Consider the following 26,163-nt stretch of genomic DNA (forward strand, 5'->3'; position numbering starts at 1 on the left):
TGGCTTCTTTCCTGGTCTCCACCAGCAACGTGAGACTGGCTCTCACCTCAGGGCTTTTGCACAGCAGTTTCCTGTCCTTGAAATGCTTTTTGCCAGTTAGCCATGCAGCCTGCTCACTGACCCACTGGGAGTCTTTGCTTATACCTCACCTTTTCAGTCTAAAGCCCACCTTGACCACCTTATTAAGAAATGCACCCATTGCATCATCCTAACCACTGACTTCTCTCTTCTACCCTATTCTGTGCACTATTTGTTATACCTGTTACCTTTCTGTGTCCCTGTGCTAGAATAAAATTCTGTGGAGGCAAGGGTTTTCTTGCCATTCTTCATAGATGCCTCCCAAGCCCTTGGATGTTACTTCTTTTATGGTATCTTCTTCTGGTACCTGCTGTATACCTACACCATGCACTGTCTGGACACCAGGGATAAGGGTGCTTGTTCTTGCCCCAAAGGACCCTAGACCTGTCATTTTCAGATCCTTCTTGCCCAGAGCTGGAGGGTAAGTTTTGTTCCTGATGCTAAGGGAAAAATACCTTTGCAGATTCCTAGGTGGGGGAAAGATAAGACAAGGTCATCACCTAGGGTAGCAGGATGCAGGGCTGAGTTTGGGGAGGAAGGTGATTTTGTCTCCTAGGTCAGCCTTGAGGGTGGCTGCGACCCTCCTGGGCACTGTCCCCTAGAAGCCCTTACAACACAGCCTCTCGCTGGCCCCATTGGTATTCAGGCCACCCTATGCTCTGAATAAACATCTCCCTGCCATCCTCCCTTACCCAGCAGCTCTTGCCTGTGGCATGAGAGTGGCGGAAAGGCGATAAAAACAGTGTTTAGTTACCCGCGCTCTGCTTATTTTGTACTTTCAAGCAGTAACACGTCCTCTGACGTTGTCGGGCTGGCCAGCAAAGCCCATCATTTCTCCCTCACGTGGAGCAGCCTAGAAACAGCCTGGGAGATGCCTGGTCCTCAGACAGGCATCGCCACCTGTCCGCGGTGCCTGGAAGTTGGCCACTGGCTTTTCCAGAAACCTCCCTTTCCCTTCCCCACCCTGCTTTATCAGAAACCCCTAAGCAGAGTCAGGACCAAATTTTGAGGCTGTGCTGAGCAGGGGACCCCTGCAGAGGAAAGGCTGCTTAGCCTTGTAACCACTCCTGCATTCTCAGCACAGTTGCCCAGGGCATTTCTAATGCCACAGGCACACCTCATTTTACAGGTGAGAACAGTGAGGCCCAGAGTGGTTAAGCACCTTGTTCAAGATTGTACAACCATGGAGCAGTAGGTGAAGCTGGGATCTGGACCCATTCTTCTCTGACCCTAGAGCCTGACCCCCTCCCGTCTTCTGCTCTGTGTTGTTTAGATGCATTTCCCCAAGATGCGTCCAGGGTTTCTTGCCTGCAGCTGCTCCGCAGTGACCTTTCTGAAGAGTAAACATTGGGCACTAGTGATGACTCTTAAGAGGGGGATTCTGGCCGGGTGCGGTGGCTCACGCCTGTAACCCCAGCACTTTGGGAGTCCGAGACGGGAGGATCACTTGAGCTCAGGAGTTGAAGACCAGCTTGGGCAACGTGGTAGGACCTTGTCTCCACCAAAAATACAAACAATTAGCTGGGTGTGGTGTTGGGTGCCTATAATCCCAGCTACTCAGGCGGTTGAGATAGGAGAATCTCTTGAAGCCAAGAGGCGGAGGTTGCAGTGAGCCAGGATTGTGCCGCTGCACTGCGGAAGGAGACTCAGTCTCATTAAAAAGAAAAAAAAGGAGGGAGAAAATCTTTGTTAGAAACTACACAAGCTCTGGTTCGGGAGTAAATACATAGCTTTACACCTCTAAACTGTCACATTACTTAATTGGTACAACTGTCCCTGGGGAAATACAGTGGCTATGCTAAGTGGACGTTGCATTAGGGAGATGCTCCCAGGTCAGCAGAATGAAAGATTAAATACCAGTCGCTGGTTGTTAAATGGAGGTTTTGGGTGTGTTTGGTGGAGGTAAACTCAGGGATGCCACGATACCCTGTCCTGCGGTCACCTCTCCTCCCCTCCTAACCTTCCAGGACCCCTAGGCCTCAGTGAGGGTAGCAGACAGAGAATCAATTCCCCAATCTCCTAGCACAGAATTCTGGTAAAAGTCTGCTTGGAAGTGCCCGCTTTGCGGATTAGCTAAAGTCAGACCTCCACTCTCTTTGCTTGTAGCTGCAGATGGGAATTTTGGCTCTGGAATGCTCCCATGACTGCAGGGAGCCCAACTTAGCTTACAATTCCATTGCCTAGTGCTGCCCAGCATGTGCCAGAGTCCTGGTTCCTGAGGTTCCCACACAGTGACCCTGCCCACTGTAGCCCCCTTGGTGCTCAGGGCTGAGATGAATTGGATGAACGTCTCATCCCTGACTGCGGGACTGGGGAAAGTGTGGAGAGACGTGAGGAAGTGGCCTCTGTATTCCCACATGCCCCGCTTTGTGCAGGAAAGCGTTTCTGAAAGACCGTGTGTGGGCCAACAGGGATGATGTCAACACAAATGTGCTTTTCCTCATTCATTTCAACTTTAATGTCAGGGATTTCTCTGCTTCATTTCCCATTGCTATTCTGGTGGCATCATCTCCTAGCAAAGTGATTTTAAACTTCTCCTTCATCGTCAGTCTGTTCAGGTGACGCTCGGTAAATAAACACTTGACTATACCAGGGCTGTACAGGGACCCAGACCAGCCAGCCTCTCTGAATTTCAGGGGCAATTGTGAAGAGCCCTGCAGCAGGTCATTTCAGATACAGAGATCAGCTCAGCAAATACAGAGATGGAACTAATATGTGAGAAACAGAACACAATCAAGAGATAATAACACGAAAAACGTAAGGGATGGGAGAGTCTTTTTTGTGAAAGGAGGAATCTCATCTGTGACATAGATTCAAATAACTACTTGTGTTTCCCTCTTTGCATTGCCTGCTAGGAAGCTCAAAGATAATTCCTATCTCTCACATGTCTCACAAGCTCAGAGACAGAGGTTATATCTCTCATAAAACCTGTGGTATTTCTTTAAATGTTTCTGGTGGCAAATTGAATTTCCCATCATATATATATATATATCTGGGCTGGACACACAGGATCTGTTGTTCATTCTTGACTGTGCCACTACCAGGTGGGTAACAGTGGGCAGGACCCCTGGGCCTCGTTTTCCACATTTGTATAATGGGAAGTAACCTCAGCCTGCTGACCTCACAGGTCCCATATCTTACATATACTGCTCATTGAATGAAATTTCTTTCAAAATGAGACAGTTAGGCCAGGCACAGTGGCTCACACCCACACCCAGCACTTTGAGAGGCCACAGCAAGAGGATCGCTTGAGTCCAGGAGTTCAAGACCAGCCCTGTGGCAACATGGCAAAACCTCCTCTCTACAAAAAACTCATAAATAATTAGCCAGTTAGCTGGGTGTAGTGGTGCCCAATAAACTATATATAAACCCAGTCGCTACAAAAAACAAACAAACAAAAAAAGATTAACCAGGTGTGGTGGTGTGCGCCTGTAGTCCTAGCTAGTCAGAAGGCTAAGGTGGGAGGATCCCTCGAGCCTGGGAGGCTGAGGATGCAATGAGCTATGATTGCGCCATTGCACTTCAGCCTGGGTGACAGAGAGCCTGTCTCAAAAATAAATAAATAAATAAAATAAGACAGTTGTCCCATGGCCTGAGGATGATCAGGATTTGGTGGCAGAGCCAGGGTGTTGATCCACCCCAGCACATTATAACCACCTCTACCTGATCACCCACATTAATAGGATCATTCGCCAAGTCAGTTATTTCGGCATGTTTCAGACAGGCCCTGAAGTCAGATGAGCCGGCTGTGAATCTCAGCTCTGCCCTTTGCTACCTGTGGGCCTTGGACTTTGGCCTTAGTCTCTTCATCTGTATAATGGAGATAATTATGTTAGCAGTGATTATTCCACATCTGACACGGAGAAAGCCCACGTCACTTGCAGACATTTATAAGTGCATGCTCCATGGTAGGCTTTGGCACCTCCTTGGGTCGATTTGACAGTTTGGGGAGCTAAGAGTACAGTAGGGGTTTCTGAACACAGGCTCCGCTGGTACTTCCATGCGGTTGAAGAACCCTGCCTGTAAGGCGTCTCCTTCCACTTTGTTCTTGGCTCCAAGAGTCATGGCGGCCTCCAGAAATAGCTTCATCCATGCCAGGTCCCGGGACTGAGGTTGGTGGTTCTTGGAAATAGAATTTAACCATAATGAAACATGAGATGGACCTTCCGCTGCCTTTGGTGCTTTCGACTTTTAAAATTAAAGTCCAGATAGACATCTTTAGTTTTACTTAGAAAGTTGTTAAAAATTATGGAAAGTTTGACACTAACCCTGACTTTCCTTGGATGAAATTTTCAAGATGTGGCTTTCAGCCTCTAAATTGGATGAACACCTTTGCTAAACACTCAAGTCGACTTCTTTTTTCTTTTAACTGGGGAGAAAGTAGCCAAGTTCAGAGTCTACTTTAATTGCCAACACGGTTCGATATTCTAAGTAGGACAGTTAAGAGGCAGAAAGAACAAGAAAGAGATGGAAAAATTGAAATCTATTATAACTTTTTTTTTTTTTTGGATGAGATAGATATCCTCAAAATGGAAAGTCACTGGGATTTCATTTGCTTCAAGCCAAATTTTTGTTCTCTGCAGAAAGTCATGGTCATCTTCCTTTCTTACTTCTTAGAGGTTGCCCCAGTGACAGGGTATGTGGGATCATGAAACAGCTCTTAGACTTTCTTCTGCATCACTCTGGATTTGGGGTTTTGTTTTTGTTTGCATGTTTGGGTTTGTTTTGTTTCCGTTTTGGTTTTTTGGCAAACTTTTTTTTGGAGCCAAATTTTCCTAGCTACAGAACTGAAACTTTTATTTTTAATATTCTGAATAGGAGTCATTTGCATTCTTAACTGTCATCCTGATGATGTTGGGTCTTGGATTTGGAATGCAATGAGACCTTTTTAAATTCCCATACCTAGGGAATCCAGAGAGGCGTCACCCTAACATTGGGAAAACACGTCAGTCAAACTCATTTCTGGAAATGACAGAGATTTAGGAAATCAGGGAGTTGAGACACACTTATGCTGGGGAAACAAAGCCCGTGAATTGAGAGGTACTTGTCACATGTCTCAGGGTAGAACATAAACATGGCAGGAGGCAATTGCAGGATTTTTACGTGGAAATTCTAGAGGAAGGAAAGAGGGAGGCGGCAGACAGGGAAAGGGGAAAAAAGCTGGCATAGATGGTGATGATGCAGAGAAGCAATCTATAATAGGAGGTAGCAAATTGCCATTCACAGGCCATATCTGGCCTTTCACCTGCTTTTAGAAATAAAGTTTTATTGGAACACAGCACACCATTCATTTACATACGGCCTATGACTGGTTTCACTCCACAATGGCAGAGTTGAGCAGTTGAGGCAGAGACTGTATGGCTTACAAGGCCTGAAATATTTATTAGCCAGTCCTTTACAGAAAATGATTTGTTGACCCCAGGTATAGATCACCATGGATGAAAACTCTTGCAATGGGTGTAGAATCCCAGCTCCATCTCTTACCAGCTGGGTTGCCTTAGACAAGTGACTTTATGTCTCTGAGGCTCAGTTGTTTTTTTTTTATTTAATCTATTTATTATATTCTTGGAGTGTTTTGACAAATCACCTCAACACTCAGTGGGGTAAAACAGTGAGAAATTTTTATTTGTTACTGTTCAGGAGTCTTTGGGTGAACTAGGTGGTTCTTCTGGTCTCAGAGTGGTTCTTCTGACCTCAGTTGGCCTCTCATATCTGGAGACTGGCTGCCTCTAAGCTGGTCTAGGATTATCTCAACTGGGAAGAAAGTCATTTGGACTCTCCTCCACGTGGTCTCTCATCTTCCAGTAGAGAGACCAGATAGCAGGGACAGGGTTCCAAGACAGAGAAGCCAAACTTAGTGGGGTCACCTCTGCTACCTTCTTTTGGCCAAAGCCGGTCTCATGACCTGCCCATATTCAAGGTATGGACAAGTCAACTCATCCTCTTGTTGGGAGAAGCAGCAAGGCACATTGCCAAGGGCGTGCATGCGGCAGACCATTGCTTGGGACGATCGGTGCAGTCAGTCTACAATAAGCATAATAAGCCCCAAGAAGAACAAAAGAATCGCATACAATCCGTGACATGTGGGAGGTATGTGAGAAATCCCAGCTGCTGTTACTCTTGGCGTAAGTGAAACTATATAGCTAGGTTATACACCAAGGGTTTTGCTGGCAATTGATTTATCTTGTAGCCTCTCTGCTTGGGCACTGCACTATTTTTGTATTGGAAAAGGGAGGAGTAACTGTTACAGGACCCCACTTGAAGAATTACCTCTAGGTGGGGCCCAGTGGCTCACGCCTGTAATCCCAGCAGTTTAGGAGGCCGAAGTGGGAGGATGGCTTGAACTCAGGAGTTTGAGACCAGCCTGGGCAACATAGTGGGATCTCATCTGTACCAAAAATAAATAAATAAATTAGCCGGTGGTATATGCCTGTAGTCTCAGTTACTTGGGAGGCTGAGGTGGGAGGATCCCTTGAGCCCGGGAGTTTGAGGTTGCAGTGAGCTACAGTTACACTGCTGCTGCACTCCAGCCTGGGCAACAGAGCCAGATCCTGTCCCAAAAAAAAAAAAAAAAAAAAAAAGAGAAGAATAATTATGCCTAATAGAGTTCCTGGCACATCTTAAGCTCTCATTTAGTTTTAATCTTTTTTCCTAAGTGATTGGTAAATGTTAAGCTCCTGGTGCTATTATTTCTGCTGCCAGTTGGAACTACCAGTCCTCTACCCCTTTAGATGCCCAACATCTGTCTTTCTTTTGTCTCCCCTGCTCCTCACTTGACTTGTCTCTTGGGGACATTCAGCAGAGATGGTGTTGTCTTCCTCTCCAGGAGCCCCGCACAGTAGGCCCTTAATGCTAAGTGACATCTGAACGGAGTCCAGGGCCCTGGGAGGGTTCCCCAGCAGCAAGCTTTTGGCTGAAGAAGCCTCCAGCAGAGTCCTCAGAATGGCTAAATTGCAGCCTGACAGTGCAGATCAGGAAAGGTCACTGTGTGAAGTGGCTGCCTGATTGGGGTGGGGAGATTTGGCCACACGCAGTACTGACTGCAAGGATTCGACAAATTGTCTCTTGGTGCAGAGTTACCTTCTACGAGCCCAGAGTCTTTTCTGAAACTGTGATGAAGTGGCCACAGCCCCAGGGGATGGGAGGGGTGTGATCTAGAGAGATCTGTCTACATTCTGAGCGCTTGCCCACTTGAGAATACTGCACTGAGCATTTACTGAGCAGCCTTGGATTGGGTTGAATCTCGAACTGAGTTAAAAAAAAAAAGAGAGGGAAGTGGTGTCTGAGTGGGTGATGGAGAATCTACATGATGAAAAACTAGATCTGCGCCAGGCCTGGGTTGGAATCTCAGTTCTGCCTATTTTTAGCTGGCTGCAGTGTTTCTATGTATGCTTGTTCAGGATATAACTGCAGGAGGGAGTTAAGTAGGAGCCAGAATTCACCTACACTCTGGTCATCAAGGAGTACGGTAGACTCAGGGCTGCAATTGCCCAAGGGTAAGTGGAACTTTTTTATTATTCTCATAAAGCTGCAGGATGAGTGAATGGTTGTGGCCGTGGCTGGGTGGTGGTTGGTGGGTTTGACCTCCCCAAACACCTGAACAGAGTTCAGGGTTTGAACTCCGAATGTAGGTTTCCTCATCTATAAAATGGGAATGAAAACAGTACCCATCTCATAAGTTCACTTAAAACAGAAGACATGGGGAAATGCTGAGAGCAGTGTAAGGACACAGTCAACGATGGTTATACTTTGCGGTGAAGGTGGCAGATTACCTGGGTTCAGGTCCCCGTCTTCCATTGCTTGCTAGAAAACCTTACAGTGAGGATGGGGATGATGAGGATAAGATGACAATGATGATGATGATGATGATGATGACGACGCTGGTTATGATGATACCTACCCATGGGGATTGTTGTGAGGGTTAAAGAAGCTAATATGTGTAATGTGCCAAAGTGTGGCTAGCTAATGAATATTAGCTAAGCCAGTTTTACATACAATTTTAGTGCTGTGTTGATCAAGGATCTACATGGGTGACAAGTTGACCTGGGCTAAGAATGTGGCTAAGAATCAGTGCAGATCCATGGATACTTGAAGGTGAATGGTTTGGGATGACAAGGAGAGTGGCCTGTATATTGGTGACTCAGTCATTTCCATGTTTGACCAAACCCCTGAGGACATTCTTGGATGTGTTAATTTCTCTAATTTCCATCTGCCATCCCCTTCCATGATGATTTATTCCATACCTCCCTCCCCAGCCTCCCACCCACTCTTCCCACCTATTGCTCAGTCTCTGTTTACCCCTTCAAGTAAGTGTGGTGGAGAAGGGTCTTGATTTATGGGCTTACATGAGCCTGGTTCAAATCCCAGTCCTACCAATTACTAGTGCTGGGACCTCGGGCAAATGTCCTAGCCTTTTTGAGCTTAAGTAATTTTGGAGTAATAATAAAACCTGTCCTCTATGACAGGTTTATTGTGAGGGTCAGAGAAGATCGTGAAAGTTAGTGATTAGCAGAGAGGCACATGGGCCCAGACCCACATTGTGTTAGCTGCTGTTTATGTTGGTATTGGCATAACACACTGTCTCTGTCTCTGTCTCTGTCTCTCTCTCTCACACACACACACACACACACACACACACACGCACACACGCAGAGAGAGAGCGAGAGAGATGTGCCAGGTTTGGGGCTAGACCCTTGGGGGTTATAAACTTGAATAAGTTCTGCTCCTCAGAAGGACACATTTTTAGGGGACTATACCCGTGTTAACAAGCAATTCAGGTGGCAAGTTGTGTAGTAGAGAAGGCAACAGGGTTCTGTAAGCCTAGAGGAGGAGGAGAAAGTCTGGTGAGGGAGACAGGGGCAGGGGTCATTGAATGCAAGCCTGGGTGAGGGGTGAAGGGCCTGGCATTCCTGGCTGAGACCCCAGCAGAAAGCAGGGCCTCCGGGCATGAGGGTGAAATTTGCAGCCAGGCCTAAATGCTGACTCTTGGTCTGGGCACAGGCGCAGTGCCCATTGTCCCACAACCTTTGGTTCTGAGACAGTCATGGGGCAGGAAGGATCAAAGCCCCAGATCAGGTGGGAAATGCCAGTCGTTAATTCTGGTACCGGATCTCTCCAGAATAATGCTGGAGATCCCCTGAGAGCAGATTGAGAAGCATCTAGCGCAAGTTCCCAGGGCTTCTGGGATGCTTTAAATTACACGCTTTATCCTGGTATGCCAGACTCATTTGAATTCTGATTTAAAGCCATTTGCTGGTGTGAGATCATCACTATCATGGAGTCCTGGGTGATTCTAGTCACCCAAGCTTGCAGCCAGAGACTGCTAAGTAAATTCCCATCACTTGTGTGTTTTCCCTAGTCCGTCCCGGACAACACCCTGGAGAGAAGAGGCTGGAGCAGCACCCAGGCAATGCATTCTGATCTCAGTTGGGACTTGGCCAGGGCTGTATCCACCTTTGTTTCCGCTCCTGCTTTCTCTCTCTGCGTCTGTGAGCAGTGCGTGAGTGGGCTCTTCCACAATCCATCAGTCAGATCTGGCGTGCTCTGCTGCTTAAGCCCCCAGCGGCTCCCCAGTGCACTTAGAATGAGATATGGACTTCTCTCCTCTCTGTGGACCCAGGTGCAGCCCCATCTTGCTTTCTTGTGCTGTATGAGTATATTCCCCGTATCACAGCCCCACCTTACTTTTCCTGCTGCCGGACTGGTTCTAGCTCATTTCTGCCTTGACAGCTTTTTAAATTTTTAAATTTTTATTTTTTAGAGACAGAGTCTCACTCTGTCACCCAGGCTGTGGTGCAGCCATAGCTCACTGCAGCCTTGAACTCCTGGGCTCAAGCGATCCCCCTGCCTCAGCCTCTCAAGTAGCTGGGACTACAGGTGCGCAGCACCATCGCCAGCTGTGAGAGCTTTGCTTTGACCATTCCTGCTGCCTGGTACCTTTTGCCCGGGTTGTTCTTGGAGAAGCTCCATCTTACCTTTAGGCCAGCCAAATGCTGCCTCCTCAGAGAGATCCTACCTGACCCCATCTGAAATGCCATCCCCTGCTCTCTCCTGTCTTGTCTTTATTTAAAGTACTCATCTCCAGGTCATATCATATTGGACAACTATTATTTCTCTGTTGTCTCTCCCTCTGTAGAATGTAAGTTCCATTAGGGCAGGAGCTGAATCTGTTTTGTTCACTACTCAGCACCTAGCACAATGTATGTTGCCTAAAAGGTGCTCCAGTATTGGTGGGACAGATGAATGAATGAGAAATAGAAGTAAGTAAAAAAAATAGTAGCTGCTCCTCAGTGAGTGCTTGCTATGTACCGGTTGCTGTGCTGAACACTTCACCTGCATTTCTTAACGTTTGATCTTCGCAGCAGGACTGTGGAGGGAGGAAGGTGCTATTTCGTCCCGTTTAATAGATGAAGAAATCGAGGCTTAGAGATGTCAGAAGTAACTTGCCCAAGGTCACGTGGCTTTTAAGGGATAATGCTGAGGTTTAGCTCAGAACTCAACCTCTGCTCTATGTTAAGCTGGAACTGTGAGGACCAGGGGACCTTCCCTCTGTGTTGATTCTCTGACTTGGGGGGTGTACGGTGGCAGTGCGGATAACAGTATCACAGCTGGATCCTTAGAAAGAAGGTGAAGTTGGTGAGACGATGAGAGTCATAGTTCATGGCTGTCACATGGAAATATCATTGAAGAAATACTGTTCACAGACGTCACCATCACACCCTGCCCCTATGTGATGATAGTATGGGGCCGGATGTCCCAAGACACGTGAAGTACCCTAAGACAGAAGACAGGGTTCTGCAGTTGCCCTGCTGCCCTTGAGTAAGGAAATGAGTTGTGGTTGTGTTGGAAGTCTTGAGGAGCAAAGCCTTTTGAGCCCTTTATATATTTCAAATTGGATCTTTCATTGTTGTCGTTTCAAAGGCAAAATCTGAAATTTCCACTTAGTTGTTATTGCTGAGTGGGAAGGACGCTGAGGTGGGATTTCAAAGACCCTAGAATGTAAGTTGAAAATCTGACTGTCATGGCAGGCGAGGAGTGGGCGTGTGCGTGCCTATGTGTGCACATCCGTGTATGTGTGTGTGTACACAAAGACCGGGACTTTGCTGTGTCTCTGGCATCTTTCTTAACGTTCTGTACCCTTCCTCTGAGATGTGAAGAGACGGCTGGCCAGCTTACCTTTGTGTCTTTCTGAGTGACTGTGACTGCCCCCGGCCTTCAGAGTTTGAGCTCCTGACAGATATTAAAGAACAATTCACTTATTACAGCTAAACAGAAAAGCATATGGAAAAAGCAAACTGTATCAACATCTGCTGCCTGGGCTCCATCTGCTCCCGTTGGCTTGGCTTTGCCTCCAGACGTGCCAGCCTGTCAGTTTTCCAGGCCTAGCTCCTTCTGCCTTCCAAGCGAGGACGGGATGTGCCTTCCTTTCCATCCACTCGTGCTGGATGACTGGGAATTTCTTAGGCGCTCTGGAAATGTGGGGCTATGCATGCAATACGTGAAGTTGGAAGGTGATGAGCCCTGGACTTTATGCTGTGAACGAGCTGCTTCCTAGCTGTGTGACTTGAAGTGGGTGACTTATTCCTGTGTGTCAGTTTCATTGTGAAATGGGGTTAGCAGTAGTAGCTTTATCTAAGGATTCTTGGAAGGACGAAATAATGTAATGACATTAATCCTTTACAACAGCGGCACGTAGTAAGTATGCAGTAAATATTCTTGGTTTCAATAAAAATACTCATACACACACCCCATTCTGTGTTATAACTATTTTCCACAATTTTACACTTTGTCCCTAAAATAGCTCACTGAACTCCATATACGACCTGGTCTTGCAGCCCCTGGGAGGTTCTCATTTTCACATTGACACCATGAAAGACCCAGCTCCTCCTCCCCCATAGCCCTCCTTAAAGAAACCCAAGCTGGAGGTTCCCAGTGCGTCAATTAATGGTGGAAATGCCGGTGCCCTTCCTAGAACTGGGCCAACTCAAGGCCAGCCAGCCTTGTCTGCGTTTAGCCTGCGGCCTCACCCTCCCACCTGAGCCGATTTTTGCCTCCAGCTAGCAAGGCAAACCAAATGTTGTTATTTTAGTATCTGGTCACCTGTCGGAAATAATTTCTAAAAATGTTTTCCCTCTTTCTCCCCCTGCTCACTTGCTCCCTGAAGCAGCCACGTCTTTAGAGCAAATAGACAGCTGTCAGCCCTCAGCCATTCGAAAGACAGTTGTAGTACAGTTGTTGGTAGCTACTTACTGGCCAGGGGGTGGGGGAGTGGAGGACTGGGGTGAGGGTCTTCAGTAAGGCATTTTACTCCCTGTGCCTCAGTTTCTTCATTTTAGAAATAAGAGTGCTGGCCGGGTACGGTGGCTCAAGCCTGTAATCCCAGCACTTTGGGAGGCCAAGACGGGCGGATCACGAGGTCAGGAGATCGAGACCATCCTGGCTAACACGGTGAAACCCCATCTCTACTAAAAAATACAAAAAACTAGCCGGGCGAGGTGGCGGGCACCTGTAGTCCCAGCTACTCGGGAGGCTGAGGCAGGAGAATGGTGTAAACCCGGGAGGCAGAGCTTGCAGTGAGCTGAGATCCGGCCACTGCACTCCAGCCTGGGCGACAGAGTGAGACTCCGTCTCAAAAAAAAAAAGAAATAGGAGTGCTGACTGTGTTTGCCTCCTAGGGCTGCCATGAAGTTTAAAAGGATTAGACCATGCAGGGTGCTTAGAACAGTTCCTAGCATACAGTAAGTGCTGCAAGTAGTACTACCGTCATTATTAGGAGGTAGAAAGTGGAGTTGCATGGAGAGCTCTGGCCGAGAAGATAGCCAGATTGAGGCTGGGTGAGGGGAAATGTAGCTCACCCTGGATCTCTTCATCCATCCGCATTCTAGGAGACTGAGAGAGGAGGGAGGGGAGTTTCATTCTCCTGTAATGGAATCTCAGGTATGGCCCATAGACCTGTAGAAGTCTACAGCATCCATGTGATAAGGGCCCAGAGGGATTGACCAGTTCCATGTGAATTTTCCATGTGTTTCCAAGAAGTGTCTGTGACCCACGGTGGCACCCAAAATGATTTGCGGGGCTTCTATGGACATTAAATAACTTTGAATCATCCAGGGAGCAAATGACTGCCTTTCCAATGCTCCTGCAATCTCTTGGATTAAACGAATGAGAAAGTCTCAGCACGGTGCTGATGTATCCTTAACACCTCGCAAGCACTTACACATTTCCCTGTGCAAAAGAGAGAAGACTCTCTGGGGTCAGAGCCTTAGCCAGACAACTTGGTCTAGCCAGGGTTGAATAGCATTGTTCCTGTTTCCTTCCGTTTGAATTTTAGGAATCACTACCATCATTTTTTAAAAAAAACAACATAAATGTTTATGTTTAAATGTGAGCCAAGTAAAATTACCCAGTGAAGGGAGGAAGTGTTAGGAAGTACTGCCCTCATCCAGCACACTCAGTTTACAGATGTGGGGAGCAGGGTCCGCAGAATGCCATGGAGCCAAACAGAGTCACAACCCCCGGCGTGACCAGGCACTGGGACTCCGACGCCTGCCTGCAGCTCTGGTCCCTGTCCTTCCGCAGCTCCCCTGGACGCTGCATGGAGCCAAGCAGAGTCACAACTCTGGGTGTGACCAGGCACTGGCGCTCCGACGCCTGCCTCCAGCTCTGGTACCTGTCCTGCTGCTGCTCCCCTGGGCGCTGCAGGCCAGCCTAGCAGATGCTTCCTTCACCTGGCCTCTGAGCAGGAGTGACCTTGATTCACAGCAGGTACCCAAAGCTGGAAGAGGGGCCAAATCCAGGTGCTTACGCCTCACTGCCTGGGGGCTTTTAGAAATCCTGATTCCCAGGCTCCAGCCCCAACCCAGTAAGCCAGTATCTCCCATGTGGGCACCTGGGCATCTGCATTTTGTTAAGGCTTGCAGATTAGTCCAATGGAAAGGCAAGGCTGAGAATTGGTGAACTAAGTGTTGTCATTCTTTCTGCATCATGTTACCTGAGGGAAGAAGAATTGAGAAGCAGAGGAAATAAAAGAAGAGAGGAGATGGAGGCAGAAATGCTAATATTGAATGACACAAGCAGATGCAAAGGAGATATTTACAGCATGGTGCCCTTTTTTTCCCAAACTTATAAATACACAAAACAACACTATACATTGTTTGTGGACACATATGTATTAACTAAAAATATAAACACATGGATGTGAAGGATAGAAGTGGCCTCTGGGTTGAGAGAGAGAGTGGTTGAAAGCTGGGAGGAACTTCCCAGTTTTCTCTGCAAAGTCTAATTTCTTTAAATAATTGAATAAGACAACAAAATTGGTACATGGAAGGGCATTGTATTATTTTTCTGTACATTTTAGTACATTTTGAATTATTTCATAGATCTAGATTGTATTGGAATTTTTTATATCTGGTACATATTTATGTTAGAAAAATATTGAAGTACGTTTCAGAAAATAATAAAGACAAAATATGATCACCTCCATTCTTCAGAAGATGAATAGCTTTTTATTTATTTATTTATTTGAGACAGGGTGTTGCTCTGTCACCCAGGCTGGAGTGCAGTGGCGTGATCTCGGCTCACTGCAACCTCTGCCTCCTGGGTTCAAGTGATTCACCCACCTCAGCCTCCTGAGTAGCTGGAATTACAGGTGCTGCCACCATGCCCTGCTAATTTTTGTAGTTTTAGTAGAGACGAGGTTTCACCATGTTGTCCAGGCTGGTCTCAAACCCCTGACCTCAAGTCATCTGCCCGCCTAGGCCTCCCAAAGTGCTGGGATTACAGGCGTGATCCACCGTGCCTGGCCTGGATAGCGTTTTAGATGCCCCTGGCCATGGGCAGGATGTTGATTGCAGAGTGATGGGGAGGTGGTTGAGAGAGGAGAGAGGGATGAACAGAGGGACAGGAAGAGGACAGACCCAGAGGAGGAGACAGGCTGACATCCCTCAAGGTCTGCGTCTTGCTGAGGTCCTCAGCAGTGCCATGGAAGATTGTGCTGGGCCAAGGGCGGAGTGCCCAGGGTGCCCTCTGCCTGACTGTCCTATTGTCTCATAACTGCTGGCGTGGCCACATTTTGCCTTGGCCATAATTAATATGCAGAGGAGGAGGCCTAGCCTGACTCTCGTGGTCTTCTTTGGACGTCTTCCTGGAAGCCATCAGTGACCCAGAGATGGATGAAGCCAGGTGCTGAAGAAGCTGACCCCTCAACCCATTCTCTGCATCAAGAGTTAGCCCACAGTGTATCCAGAATGCCACACTGGCTGAAGATAAATTGTCAGTCAATTTTCTGGGTGTTTCACTCCTAAGAAGGGCAGCTCATTTCCAGCCTGGGACTTGAAGGGGCTGTGATGGAGAGGGAATATGAGCTTGGCCCCCAGGTCAGGTGCTGTGGCTTAAATCTCTGATCTGTGTGACCTTGAGGAAGTGTCTTCACTTCTCCGAGCCTCTGTTTACTCATATGTTGAAAAAGGACATACTGCTATTAATGATACTACTAGTGACAGCTACAATTTGTGTTCCAGGCCTTGTCCTAAGTGTTTTCCCAACACTGACTTAATTCTCATTTCAACTCCATGAGCTGGTTACAGCTAGAAAGCCTGCCCAAGGTCACATAGCTTCAAAATGGCACCTAAGTTGGGGACCCAGGTAGCCTGACTTTAGCATTCATGCTCCCGATTACGGAGCCATGCTGCCTCTTGAGAGGGCTGTGAAGAGGATTAAATTTTAAAAGGCCCAGGACATGCTGTCCCAGCAGCGATGCTGAAAGGTGCATTAGGGAGGGAGAGACCGTATCATGAAATCCTTGAGTGCCTGGTGTCACCCAGGGTTCTCCTGGTCTTAGCAGGTGTGTAGAGGTAACAGGTAAATTTCACTTCTCTTCCTAAAGCCCAATCAGGACGGAAATGTTCAGTCAGCCTTGGTTGCCCGTTCTAAGTTTAGACACTTGCAGAGCTCAGAAGGATCTTCCCTGTGCATAGAAGGGGCTGTAAAGTGAAGAGTACAAGCTTCAGAATCAGACAGACCTGGGATGGATCCCAGCCTTGCCCCTTGCTTCCTGGGCGACTTTGCCTGAGTCATGTAACCCCCTCTCTGTGCCACAGTTTACTTTTCTGTCTCGTCAGATAATATCTCCACCAAAGATAAATGGGAGGATGAAACAAGAGAATCCTGCAAAATCTTGGGTAAACAGTAGGTGCTCTCCTACGGAGTGGAGCTCCATGAAGCTCCGCCTAAACCATGAAGCTGGGAAAGTTAGCAGAAAGTTGCGTGACGGCAGTGACTTTGATTTAGTAGACCGTGTGGAAGTCCCAGTCTCGCCTCATCAGACTCCTCGGAAGTGAAAAGCCTTAATGGGAACACCCCCTTAAAGGAAGAGGTAGTGGTCGCCTGCGGCTGTGAAGAAGAACTTCTTGGAGATGTGTTCTGTCGGTCCAAAGGGAAGCAGCCTGACTTCAGTATGTAGGTGCAGCTGCCAGTTTGCTCTCTGCAGAGTTCACAGAAAGAGCCACCTAGTGGCCTGAACAACAGCGGTCCGCCGGGTCTCTCGAAACCACCTTGTGCTGGGTGTTTCACCGTTTAGTCCTCCTTTGAGGACTAAAGGGAGTCTGGTGTCTGAATCCAGCCAGACTTCAGAAGTCTGGGCATGACGGGCTGCTCGTACCAGAAAAGGTGCCACTGCTCAGCCCCTTGAATAAGGAACTTCTCCAGTAGCAAACTGTCTACCTGACCTGGATGTCACATGTTCTCAGGGAGGCGTCTCGCTCTCTCGAACATGGCGGGAGGGGCAGGAGGAGGAGGAAACAAAGTTTTCACCTGTTAGCCAGGCAGCTGGCCTCTCTTGCCGGTTGCTCTTCTCACTTGCAAAACTCTCCTGGGTGGGACAGCCCTGGCTGATAAACCTGCTGAGATAACCGCTGTGAGCCTCAGTTCCCACATCTGGGAACAGTGGGTAATACAAAAGAACAAAGTCAGGTCCTTTGCAGTCACGTGGATGCAGCTGGAGGCCATTATCCTAAGCAAATTAACGCAGGAACAGAAGACTGCATACCACATGTCCTCACTTGGAAGTGGGATCTAAACATTGAGTACACATGAACATAAAGATGGCAACAGTAGGTCGAACCTAGTGGCTCACGCCTGTAATCCCAGCACTTTGGGAGGCCGAGGGAGGTGAATCACCTGAGGTCAGGAATTTGAGACCAGCCTGGCCAACATGGTGAAACCCCGTCTCTACTAAAAATACAAAAATTAGCCGGTTGTGGTGGTGCACGCCTGTAATCTGAGCCACTCAGGGGGCTGAGGCAGGAGAATCTCTTGAACCCGGGAGGCAGAGGTTGCAGTGATCAGAGATTGCGCCACTGCACTCCAACCTGGATGACAGAGACTTTGTCTGGAAAAACAGAAAAACAAAAAAACAAAAAGATGGTGATAGTAGACGCTGAGAACTTCTAGAGGGGGACAAGGGTTACAAAACTAACCATTGGCTACTACGCTCACTACCTGGGTGGTGTGGTCAGTCATACCCCATACTTCAGCATCACACAATACACACATGCACCTAACCTGCCCATGTATCCCCAGAATCTAAAATAAAAGTTGAAATTATAAAAATAGATAACATGCCCAACATGGTGATAGGATCTGTTTATTGAGTTGTGGATAGGATGGTCGTCTGTCTTACTCTATGAAAATGGAAGCTCTATGGGAGCAGGTATCTGTCTGTCTGATTTACAGACATGTCCCCAGCACCTAAGGTGTACTTGGCACTCAGTAAATATCTGCAAATGAATGTATGAAAGGTCGTTGAAGGACTTTGCATGAAATGATGTGGGTAACCACTACCTTTTCTTTTTTCTTTTTTCTTTTTTTTTTTTTGAGACGGAGTCTTGCTCTGTCACCCAGGCTGGAGTGCAGTGGCCGGATCTCAGCTCACTGCAAGTTCCGCCTCCCGGGTCTACGCCATTCTCCTGCCTCAGCCTCCCGAGTAGCTGGGACTACAGGCACCCGCCACCTCGCCCGGCTAGTTTTTTGTATTTTTTAGTAGAGACGGGTTTTCACCGTGTTAGCCAAGATGGTCTCGATCCCCTGACCTCGTGATCTGCCCGTCTCGGCCTCCCAAAGTGCTGGGATTACAGGCTTGAGCCACCGCGCCCGGCTACCACTACCTTTTATTAACTGCTAACTATTCTGACCTGTGTCTTTGCACTGGTTAAGTCGACATATCTTTTTAGCCCTACGAGGTTTCGATATTACAGATATTTTACGTAGGAGGAAAGCAAGGCTCAGAGAGTGTAACCGACTTTCCCTGGGTCACATCACATAGCTGGGAAGTGGTAGAGCTGGATTTCAAATCCTCAGGAGTGATTCCAGAGCACGCATTTGTAACAACCTCATTGGACGGTGCCCAGCATGTCCTGGTTAGCATATCGTGATCACCATGATTTCCATGGCCTCCTTCTTGCTCTGAACAGTTGGAGAACTGGACGTTGGATACATTGTCTCCGAAGGGGGTGACCAGAGTTTCCTTCTGGATGATGACCGTGCACACAGAAGTTGGTAGTGATGAGGTTTTTGCATATCCACCCTGAAACTTGGTAGAAAGTGTCAGGGCCCATTGAAGTACATGGCCAGGAGGGGTCCGTTCCATCTTGTCAACAGCAGCTCTGAGTCCAGGATGCAGAAATCATTTTCTAAAAGCTTGGGTGTAGGCACTGCTGTCACTTTGATTCCTGTGGCCTTCCAATAGACAGTAGATGTCCTGCAGACCGTGCCAACCTCAGGCATAAACAGGAAGTGCCAGTGGGGTGCCCACAGCTTGCAGAGAGCAGACCTTCAAGATGGCAGCCTCCTTCAGGAACTCGGCCAATGAAAACTTGCTCGGAAGCCCCTGTCCCCAGTAGGTTGGGCCAAGGCAAACACATGCTCATAAAGGAGATTTAGAGGGTGACAGCAGCATATTCATTTGTACCTCTGCATAGTAAAAATAATTTATTAGCAGCTGCTGGGGAAGCTCAGTTCTGAAATCACATGGAGGGCAATATTAGGAGCCTATTTCTTGCACTCTCTCCCCACCCCAAATGGCTCCGGCTTTCAGATGATAGAAATTAATTGGGTTTGTGTGTGTGTATATGCGTCTATATTTATTTATTTACAGGCGCCTCTCCTTATTTATGTCTCTGGCTCCGTGTGCATTTCCATTTCTTTAGAGGCCTTGCGGTAATGAGCTTACAAGTGAGCCATTCATTACCCACTTGTGGCAGGGCATGTGTGGGGGGATGGGGCCCACACAGGCAAAGGATGAGTTTGAAAATGGGATGTCTTTCATCAGCAGGAGACCCATTTGTCTCCTTAAGTGCCCCATCCCAGAGGACCTGGATTGGAGAATGTTGGGGAGGCAGGATGATGGTTAGGACAAGAGGGCTTCCTGGGAGTTGAATCAAGAGAGACAGAGAAGGTGTATAGGGAAATAAAACCAGGGGACAAATAGAATATTGTGATTTGGAGCTTTCAGGAGTCAGGTGTGTGGTACCGACCTAGAAATGAATCTTAAATAACAGAGGTAGAGAATGAATCACAGGCAGCCAGGCAAGAGGACTTTACACCAGGAACCCAGGCTTTTCAGATAACTCTCTACTTCCCGACTCCTCCTGTCCCCACCCCAGGCCAAAGATCAGCTCAGTTAGTGATTGTTTTCTTCCAGGGCCTTTGGTGGAAGCAGTGTTGCCTCCTAGGGGGGACTTTGGAAACCTGTGGGGTACTGAGCCAAGGGTAGCTGTTAACAGCCCACCGGAGTAAGAACATAAGTTTTATAACCATGCTGTGCGATTTGAGGCAAGTTACTTAACCTCTGTATGCCTCCATACTGTCACCTGTAAAATGTGGATACTAATTGCACCTATCCAATAGAGTTGCTATGGGGTGTTTTGTTTGTGTGTTTGTTTATTTTTGAGATAGAGTCTCCCTCTGTTGCTCAGGCTGGAGTGCAGTGGCCCAATCTCGGCTCACTGCAACCCCTGCCTCCGGGGTCCAAGCGTTTCTCCTCCCTCAGTCTCCCGAGTAGCTGGGATTACAGGCACACAACACCACACCCAGCTAATTTTTGTATTTTCAGTAGAGACAGGGTTTCATCATGTTGGCCAGGCTGCTCTTGAACTCCTGGGCTCAAATAACTCCCCCGCCGCAGCCTCCCAAAGTACTGGGATTACAGATAATGAGCTACCATGCCCGGCCCTGCTCTGGGAGTTTTAAAGGTAATCTATATAAAGTATGTAGCTCAGTCATTAGAATAAATGTTCAGTAAGTGTTAACTGGGATCATTGTCATTATAAAAGGAGTTGGGCTGGTCCTCTCACCACACCTTTGCACATGCTTTGCCCTTGCCTGGAAAGCCCTTTTTTCCTTTGTCTGTCTTGTTCCTTTCTTCTCACAATGAGGCTGGAAAACTGCTTTCTCTGTGAAGTTTCCTCCACTCTCCTTGGACCCCAGACCATGTGAGGCTCCACATCCTTGATGAAACTCAAACCCTGAGCACACCCATCCCTACACTCCCTTTTGGTCCTGTATTAAAATAACTGATACACATACTCACTTTCCTCTCTTGTCTCAGAATTCCACTGACAGCCGGAAGCGTACTGTAGTTCCCCTTCCTATATCCTTTTCTGCTGCCCTGTCAGGGAGTGGACACCCAAATAACATTTGTGGAATGAATCAACCTGTGATTTTAACCCTAGCAGACCCAGCCCTGCTCAATGTCACAAATCTTTTAAAATCCTTTCACACGTCCGGAGATGAAATCCAGACTTACTCTAACCTACTTAAACACCCACAACTCTAAAAGAGATCAATAGACTGCTAAAATAGTAAGAAGAAGAAATACATGACAGCAGTTTATAAACAGATAATATGTTTTATTATTTAAATGATGATGCCTGTAATCCCAGCACTTTGGGAGGCTAAGGCAGGTGGATCACTTGAGGTCAGGAGTTCAAAACCAGCCTGGCCAACATGGTAAAATGCTGTGTCTACTAAAAATATAAAATTTAGCCAGGCGTGGTGACGCACACTTGTAAGTCCAGCTACTTGGGAGGCTGAGGCAGGAGAATCACTTGAATCTGGGGGGTGGAGGTTACAATGACCCGAGACCATGCCACTGTGCTCCAGCCTGGATGACAGAGCAAGACCCTGTTTCCAAAATGAATGAATGAATGAATGATGGGTGCAGCAACATTAGCGCTTCTCAATTTTTTTTCTTTTTTCTTTTTGAGACAGATTCTCACTCTGTTGCCCAGCCCGGAGTGCAGTGGCATGATCTTGGCTCACTACAACGTCTGCCTCCTGGGTTCAAGTGATTCTTCTGCCTCAGTCTCCCGAGTAGGTGGGATTACAGGCACCCACCACTACAACTGGCTAATTTTTGTATTTTCAGTGCAGACAGGGTTTTACCATGTTAGCCAGGCTGGCCTCAAACCGCTCAACTCCAGTGATCCACCCACCTCGGCCTCCCAAAGTGCTGGGATTACAGGCATGAGCCACCGCGCCTGGCGTACTTTTCAAATTTTGATGTGCTGATGAATTGCTTGGGGATACTGTTAACATCCAGACCCTGATTCCTGTGGTCCAGGCTGGGGCCTGAGATTCTGCACGTCTAACATGTTCCCAGGTGATGCAGATGTTGCTGGCCGATGGTCCACACTTTGGTTGCAAGAGGCTGGAGGATACATCAAGAGGTCAGCCACTGCATGTTGAGTCAGTGAGAATTCAGTAGTTACAAATGCAGGTGGGGAATGGATGTGTGTGTTGGTGACTCACAGCTACAGCTTGTGTGGCCTTTGATGATGTAATTTTCTGAAACTGTGGTCAAACTCAGTGATAAAAAATCTCTTCTTGAGTGAAACAGTAGTTACTTTCCTAGAAAATTCGGCTACGTTAAAACCATTCATCATAATGTTGTGTCATATGTAAATCTAAGCTAGGCTCCTGGCCTGGATAATTATAAATGAGTTGTTAACGCACAGGACATCTGGGGACATTCAGAAGTCATGCAGGATGCAGGACAGTTCTTCATTGTCCAGCCGTGCGTGTTCCCCTGTCCTGCTGGGTTTCTGATGTTCTCCCACCCACTTACTGCCAAGAGCGTCCCCCAATCGTTATGGTAACCAGAAATGCTACCACACACCTCCCGAACACCTCATTAGGGACAGTGCCACCTCCATCAAACACTCTGGAATACAAGGATTTGTTGGGGTTCTGAGATCTCCAAGGCAAAGCTCAGGAGGTAGAAGGCCTGCTGGAAGAGCCTGTCATTGGTGGGAAGCAGTGTCACTGCCTGCAGACATGCCAGAGGGCTAAGGGGACACTGGGCAGGCCGGATGGGGGCTGTGGTGGTCCACAGAGTGCATACCCCTTCTGGAGACCGTGGGGCCACTACTCAGCCTCGAGACGACTGTCATACATGGAAATCTAAACTCAGTGTTGTCGGGTCCCTGATGTTTCCAGAAAGGGCAAAAATCCAAAGTTTTAGATGAAATCTCTAGATTTTGAAATATGGGCCATGATTAAGTTAAACAATTGAAAACAGTCTGCAGAGTGAACCAGACACCTGTGTGCCTGAAGGAGCCATGGGTCCCAGTTGTGCCTTCTGGCTTAAATTAAGAGACATGACTGGGCGCAGTGGCTCAACGCCTATAATCTCAGCACTTTGGGAAGCCAAGGCAGGCAGATCACTTGAGATCAGGAGTTCGAGACCAGCCTGGTCAACATGGTGAAACCGTGTCTCTACTAAAAATACAAAAAATTAGCCGGGCATGGTGATGTGTGCCTGTAATCCCAGCTACTTGGGAGGCTGAGGCGAGAGGATTTGTTGAACCTGGGAGGCTGAGGTTGCCGTGAGCCAAGATCGTGCCACTGCACTCCAGCCTGGGTGACAAAGTGAGACTCTGTCTCAAAAAAAATAAAACCAAACAACAATAAAAAACATGCCATCAACTCAAGGACTATCCACTGCCCAAATGAATGTGTCCCTCCTTTTCTGTGTCACCCTTCCCTAGTGGGGACCCTAACTTCTCCTGCTTTCGCCATGCAGCTGCCACTTCTCCCTGGTCACCCCTGCCAGCCTCCTCCCTGCCTCCTCCCTCTCTCCCCTCTGGGACACCCTTCATTGGTTAACTCTGGCCCTTTCTCCAGCCAGCTCTCTTCATACCAGCTTCTCTCCTATTCTGACTGCTCTGACTGGATACCAGGGTCTGTTTCTGTTTGAAAATCAGTGAAAGGCTGTTTCTGAATGGGAACAGGATTTGAGCAGCTGAGATCGGCCAGCATGGGCCCTTGAGCCCTGGTTCTTAGCAGGGGTCGGGGGTGGGAAGGTGATTTTGCCCCACCCCTACTCCAGGGGACATTTTTGATTGTAACAAGGGCACATTACTGGGGTCTAGTGGGTAAAGGTCACAGATGCTGCTAGATACCGCACAATGCACAAGACAGCCCCTGAAACGAAGAGTTATCCAGCCCCAAATGTCAACAGCGCTGTCCTTGAGAAACCCTGCCTGAGAGGTATGCAGAGGCCTTATTATTGAAGCGAGACTGGGTTGTTCACATTCTCTCTCTCTGTGTGTCTCTCTGTGTGTCTCTCTGTGTATCTCTCTCTGTGTCTCTCTGCGTCTCTGTCTCTGTTTCTGTCTCTCTGTCTTTGTGTCTCTCTGTGTGTCTGTGTCTTTCTGTGTCTCTTTCTCTGTGTCTCTCTGTGTGTCTCTGTACCACACCCCCTTCTTTCTCTCTGTATCTTTGGTTATTGTGGCCATAACTGTGGAATAATGGAATGGAATGCTGCAATTAATCAGAGGCAAACTGTGTTCAAATAGTAACGAAGAAGAGGCCAGCCTTCGGGACACTTTTTAAAAAGTTAGGAGGCGTCTTCCCACAGAAAAGCCCTTCTGTGTGTAAGGCATTTTGTTCCAAAACAGACATGGTTGTTGTCGTTTCTGGAAGGCTCTGCTCTCTCTCCCTCTGTCCTTGGGTCTGACTTTGCAACCTCATGTTGTCTCTGGAGTCTGACTCCTGCGCGTCACTTCTAACCCTGCCTCTTACCCACCGAGTGACCTTGGGCAAGCCTGGCTCAGCCTCAGTGGCCCCATTTGAAGGGGCACTCACTTTTTCTGCGGAGAGCCAGATGTTGGCTTTTCTGGGCATGCAGTCTCTGTCATAGCTACTCACCTCTGCCATCCTAGCACAAAGACACCAGCCTTCAGCGTGTGCACGAATGGGCAAGACTGTGTTCTAGAATAACTTTATTGACAAAGACAGGTGGGTAGGATGTTTTGCTGACCCTGACCTACTTTCTGAGATAGTTTTGAGGAATGAATAGCGATGTCAAACCAAGGGCTTAGCTCCGTGCCTGGTAGGTAATCAGCACATAGTAAACAAGAGCTGATGTTCGTTTCTTCTTCTCGTTCCATTTTCTCCTGCATTTCCTTCCTTTTCCTCTTTTTCTCATTTGCCATTATTTCGCCCTCTGCTGTGTATCTCTGTACCACACAGCTGTCTCTTATGCTGATAGGGAAAGAGCCAGAAGATGCCAGTTCAAATCTTTCCCTGCCACCTGCCCGCAGTCCCTTGGGTGCTCTGAGCGCCGTGACTGCCACTGTTATGTCCCCGTGGTGGGGTTGGGAAGAGGGAGTGGGTTAAGGCAGGGGCTCGGCTCTGAGCATGCTTTGCTGGGCTCTTAAGTTTTTACCCTAAGGAGTTAGCCTTGCAGGATTGAGGTCCAGGCTAGGTGGCCTTGGGGCGCGTCAAACATAAACAAAGCCAGACCCTATGAAAGCGGTAAGGACAGATTTAATCAGTAATGCCTGTTGCAATAGAAAAAGCGTCCAGCATGGAACGGAACTCAACTTGTATTTGTTCAGAGGTCACTGAGAAGGAGGCAGAGCGCGGTGGCTCACGCATGTAATCCCAGCACTTTGGGAGGCCAAGGCAGGCAGATCACGAAGTCAGGAGTTCGAGACCAGCCTCACCAATATGGTGAAACCCCATCTCTACTAAAAATACAAAAAAAAAAAAAAATTAACTGGGCGTTGTGGCGCACGCCTGTAATCCCAGCTACTCAGAAGGCTGAGGCAGCAGAATTGCCTGAACCTGGGAGACGGACGTTGCAGTGAGCAGAGATCATGCCACTGCACTCCAGCCTGGGCAACAGAGGGAGACTCCATAATAGTAGGAGAAGGAGGGAGGTAGGAGGGAGGGAAGGGAGATGAGCTCAGTGGAGTCAGGGAAGTGAAGAATTACCAAACACAGGAAGGGAGGGTTGGTCTCTGTGAGACCCAAATGGGTTTGCTAACTGCTGTTTATGAAGTTTGGCTCCTGCTTTCTTATAGAGGCTGGGAGATGATGCCCTGTCTAGAGGTGTTAGCTGGAACAAACAGTAAATTATTTTGGCAGCCTTGCGTTTTCTAAAGCAGTCCCTTTAAGCAGGAGCTGGGGTCATCCCAGGAATGGGGCCTTGAGCTGTTAGAAACTATGTTAGTGTTTCAGGCCAGGCTTGGTAGCTCACACTTATAATCTCAGCACTTTAGGAAGCCAAGGATTGCCTGAGCCCAGGAGTTTGAGACCAGCCTGGGCAACATAGCAAGGTCCTGTCTTTACAAAAAATTTAAAAAGCTGGGTATAGTGGTGAAAGCCTGTATAGTCCCAGCTACTCGGGAGGCTGAGGCAGGAGGATTGCTTGGGCTCAGGAGGTTGAGGTTGCAGTGAGCCGTGGTCATATCACTGTACTCTAGCCTGGGGAACAAAATGAGACCCTGTCTCAAAAATAAAAAAATAAATAGAAAAAGAAAAACGATGTTAGTGTTTCACTCAAGTCTTTATAGGTAAAGGTTGAGGCCCAGTAGAAAAAGGAGGCAGGGGAGGCTGGCTACAGTTTGATCAAGGACCCACTCTTGACAGCAGGTCATTCTTCCTCCCTGAGGATGATTCAGGACTTGAGGGGCCTGGGTTCCTCTCTCTATATAAAGTATTTATTGGCCGGGCACAGTGGCTCACACCTGTAATCCCAGCACTTTGGGAGGCCAAGGTGGATGGATCACCTGAGGTCAGGAG

General features: G+C 47.9%; 1 protein-coding gene across 1 annotated transcript in view; it reads left to right on the forward strand.

The window, feature by feature from the left end:
• The first annotated feature begins 13,539 nt into the window (after nt 1-13,539).
• The window catches only part of XYLT1 (xylosyltransferase I), a 182,661-nt gene continuing 170,037 nt past the window's right edge, over nt 13,540-26,163 (forward strand). The window contains exons 1-2 of the mRNA XM_011950301.1: nt 13,540-13,842; nt 16,445-16,533. Of these exons, the coding sequence (XP_011805691.1) occupies nt 13,540-13,842; nt 16,445-16,533 (392 nt within the window). The remainder of the gene's footprint in view (nt 13,843-16,444; nt 16,534-26,163) is intronic.

The sequence above is a fragment of the Colobus angolensis genome, unplaced genomic scaffold (genome assembly GCF_000951035.1).
Source record: "Colobus angolensis palliatus isolate OR3802 unplaced genomic scaffold, Cang.pa_1.0 Scaffold305, whole genome shotgun sequence".
Taxonomy (NCBI): Eukaryota; Metazoa; Chordata; class Mammalia; order Primates; family Cercopithecidae; genus Colobus; species Colobus angolensis.